Genomic DNA, 3,645 nt, shown 5'->3' on the forward strand with positions numbered 1-3,645 from the left:
GAAACACACACATATCTGTATTATATACACTTATCGCTTTACAGTCATTCTTGTCTTGCTCTTTTAAACACAGCACCTATCAGCATGATTACTCGGCTTATGGTAAACTCCTATATGGTAACTTTAAATACAGATATAAATAAAGTCTATGCCATATAGGGAAGAAACAAAAAGAATTTAAAATCTGAACCCTAGAAAGTCACGAAAACTATTTCTCCACTAAGCTTGGTAGGCTATTTTGTTTGGTTATACACTGATCCCTAGGAAATAGCTTCCAATAAGTTGCTGAAGCCATAGGTATTGTCAATACCTTAAAAAACGTTTTGATTTGCTTATCTATCAAAATTGCACCAATAAACGATAAACCGCTGATAGGCCGGGTTTTCCCCATAAACGAAATATTGCATTGTGACGTCACAGTGCCCGCGTGTGACGTTTTTTACAACTTTGAAATTTGATTTTTTAAACGTTCATAACTTTTAAATTAAAGCGAATTTTCACAAACTGGCTGTGAATTTAGCATCAGTAGACATAAAACTTTATTCTTATGCAAAAATCTGCGCAACCATGAGGACCGTGGGCCGGACTCTTTAACCGTATAGTAACACGAATGAATGTAACTTAAACACTTACTGATGGCCTTCTAAATATTCTAATTTTTCGTGTTGTCAGCCGAACAACTATTAATAATACAGCCATTACGGCTAAGATAATAAACACATATTCCTTTCCAACATATTGGTAAATCAAGCTCCCATACGTCGGTCCAACTAAAAATAAAGATGGCATATTATTCTACGGTCGGTTATCCATAGAATAATTAAAACACTTACCTAATACACCAAGCGCGAGACCACCAAACGACATGCCAATGGCCCAACCTCGTTCAACCTTTTCTGTGTATGTGTCAGCTACCCAACTTAGCCCGGCAGTCGCTGTAGCGGCCGAACCAATACCTTGAATAGCCCTCGCCACCAACAGAAATACGAATGACTTGCCGAAAGCGAACACTGTAATAACACAATAAAGTTGCTTTCTCTATATATTGTGTTGTTTTTTTTAATAAAGTTGCTTGCTTTATATTTTAAGTAGTTAACTTACTCAATGCGGACGTTGCCATTACAATATAACCGGCAAGTAGTGGAACATCGAAACCAATCTTATCGGTAATTGGTCCAAACGCAAAGTTAGCCAACACTTGTACGAGTGGCTTCGCAGATAGTATAATGCCCATGTAAAATGATTGTTGGCTTGACACAGCTTTACGATGCGGACATTGATGCGTTAGTGTCTTCGTGTGATTTGTTACTTGATGCGTTTGAGGTCCTGACATTGTTTCCGTTTTGCCAGTCGTGAAGTTAAAGTGCATTTGGGAGAAATACTCTGGTAGAACTGGAACTGAAAACAGGTCGTTTCGCTTTAAATACCATTATGAATGGGAGCTTAGTTTTAGGATCGAATTTAATACAGCATAGTATGTGATAAGATGGATAATGCGTGCAAAAATACTTTTTGACAATTAACAACGCTCTTTTATAGTCATGAGAATACTTTAACTGAATTGTGTAAATTTTTTGTTTATTACCAAGTTGGACGGTATTAGAATAAAAACATCTAACCGCAATTAAATGATCACTATGGGAACAAACTTATACAACCGACTATACAACAAATATGTGACGGTCGTAATCACCTACGTTATAAAACTTACCAACGGCTGTTTGCAAAATGTTGTCGACCATTAAGCTGGCATATACGATTACTATGACTAACTTCTTAGATTCAAGACATGCTTTAAGCTTACCACCGCAACTTAAAGAACCCATATAGTCCGGCAGTTTAAATAAACCAATACTAAGTTGATTAACTATATTCGCAATATTGTATTTGTTGTTTTCTATTTCCCTCTCGTAAGAAATCTTGTAATGTAAATGCAGTACAGAGTTTATTACTGATATCGAATTCTTTCGTTCTTTTAGAAACTATTACTCTGCTTCTGTGTGAATTGCAGCTACGTTCGGGCTGGTTTAGCCTGTGTCGTTCATCAGTCCCGACTTCGTCGTAAATCTTTCTGATTTCCGGGAATGGTATTCCAAGAAAACAGCTAGAATGCTCGGCTATTAAATCACGACTTGTTGGCGTTGTTCCCTAAGATTGCATTTTCATTATAATGCGAGTTCCTAGTGACACAAGTTAGAGACATTGTTTTTTGTAACGTAATTTGAAATTGCATGAACCTTAAATAATATAGTAGGGTTGGAGAAGACGAAACACCTTTTATCATTCTATTTTCTCATCACATTTGGTAGTAAACAAAGAAAATCAAATAATTATAAAACCGTATTTCTACAACTCACGTAGACCGATGACAATTGCTTAAAACATGATGAGAATATTTAATTATTCTGTGCCAAAAGTGTCCCGTCTTCCCTGTTGCCTATTACATAAGGAAGTGAAAACGACATATCAGCAATTGCATAAACGCTTCCATATACTGGTTTGTGCCTTGTGTCGACCAGAAACGCTAACACTGGAAGCAAGCTATCGGTAAAACTAATGCCGATGCCAATTAAAATACCAGGTCCTATCACTTCGGGTACCCTGTATAAAACAGGCAAAAGGTTACTCAATATTTTGCAAATAAAATCCAAACAAAGTATCCATCTCACCACTTTGTGGCCCCAGAGAGCTACGCCGTATGTTACTATAAAGTATATGCCACTGATTGGAAGAAAAGCAACCCCTAAAATGTATAAAGTCGTTACTTTTCGTAGTTTTGAAACTTAAAGGTTAAATTCGTTTAAGCAAAACAATTTACACCTATCCAGTTCCAACTTGGTTGGGCACATAGTTTTAAGCATCCACGTTGGTTGCACCGCCTCGAGGGCTGTTATTGAAGATGTTCCGACGCACAAGGAAATAGCTACCACAAGAATGTAAGGGTCTTTAAACAATTTAAAAATCGATGCGCCCATTTTATTCTAAAACAATATAAAATGCACGTATAGGTACAGTATAGTTAAAACAGTTTTGCAGGTTTTCCAGTAAAAGAAGCAACGCACTTACTGATGGCCTTCTAAATATTCTAATTTTTCGTGTTGTCAACCGAACAACTATTAATAATAGAGTCATTACGGCTAAGATAATAAACACATATTCCTTTCCAACATATTGGTAAATCAAGCTCCCATACGTCGGTCCAACTGAAAATAGAAATGTTATTATTCCCCGCTTACTTGTTATCCAATTAAAACCACTTACCTAATACACCAAGCGCGAGACCACCAAACGACATGCCAATGGCCCAACCTCGTTCAACCTTTTCTGTGTATGTGTCAGCTACCCAACTTAGACCGGCAGTCGCTGTAGCGGCCGAACCAATACCTTGAATAGCCCTCGCCACCAACAAAAATGCGAACGACTTGCCGAAAGCGAACACTGAATGAAATTGCTTGTGTAACTACATTCTTAAAGAGTGGTTAACTTACTTAGTGAAGACGCTGCCATTACAATATAACCGACAAGTAGTGGAACATCGAATCCAATCTTATCGGTAATAGGTCCAACAGCAAAGTTAGCCAATACTTGTACGAGTGGCTTCGCAGATAGTAGAATGCCCATGTAAAATGATTGTTGGCTTGACAC

At 37.5% G+C, this 3,645-nt stretch overlaps 1 protein-coding gene across 1 annotated transcript in view; it reads right to left on the reverse strand.

Moving 5' to 3' along the window:
* Positions 1 to 1,484, reverse strand: part of LOC104265667 (synaptic vesicular amine transporter-like) — a 3,791-nt gene extending 2,307 nt beyond the window's left edge. The window contains exons 1-3 of the mRNA XM_009860179.2: positions 1,102 to 1,484; positions 834 to 1,010; positions 634 to 770 (exon numbers count right to left, since the gene is read on the reverse strand). Coding sequence (XP_009858481.2) covers positions 634 to 770; positions 834 to 1,010; positions 1,102 to 1,369 — 582 coding nt within the window. The 5' untranslated portion in view covers positions 1,370 to 1,484. The remainder of the gene's footprint in view (positions 1 to 633; positions 771 to 833; positions 1,011 to 1,101) is intronic.
* Between the last annotated feature and the right edge of the window lie 2,161 nt (positions 1,485 to 3,645).

Source organism: Ciona intestinalis, chromosome 4 (genome assembly GCF_000224145.3).
Source record: "Ciona intestinalis chromosome 4, KH, whole genome shotgun sequence".
Taxonomy (NCBI): Eukaryota; Metazoa; Chordata; class Ascidiacea; order Phlebobranchia; family Cionidae; genus Ciona; species Ciona intestinalis.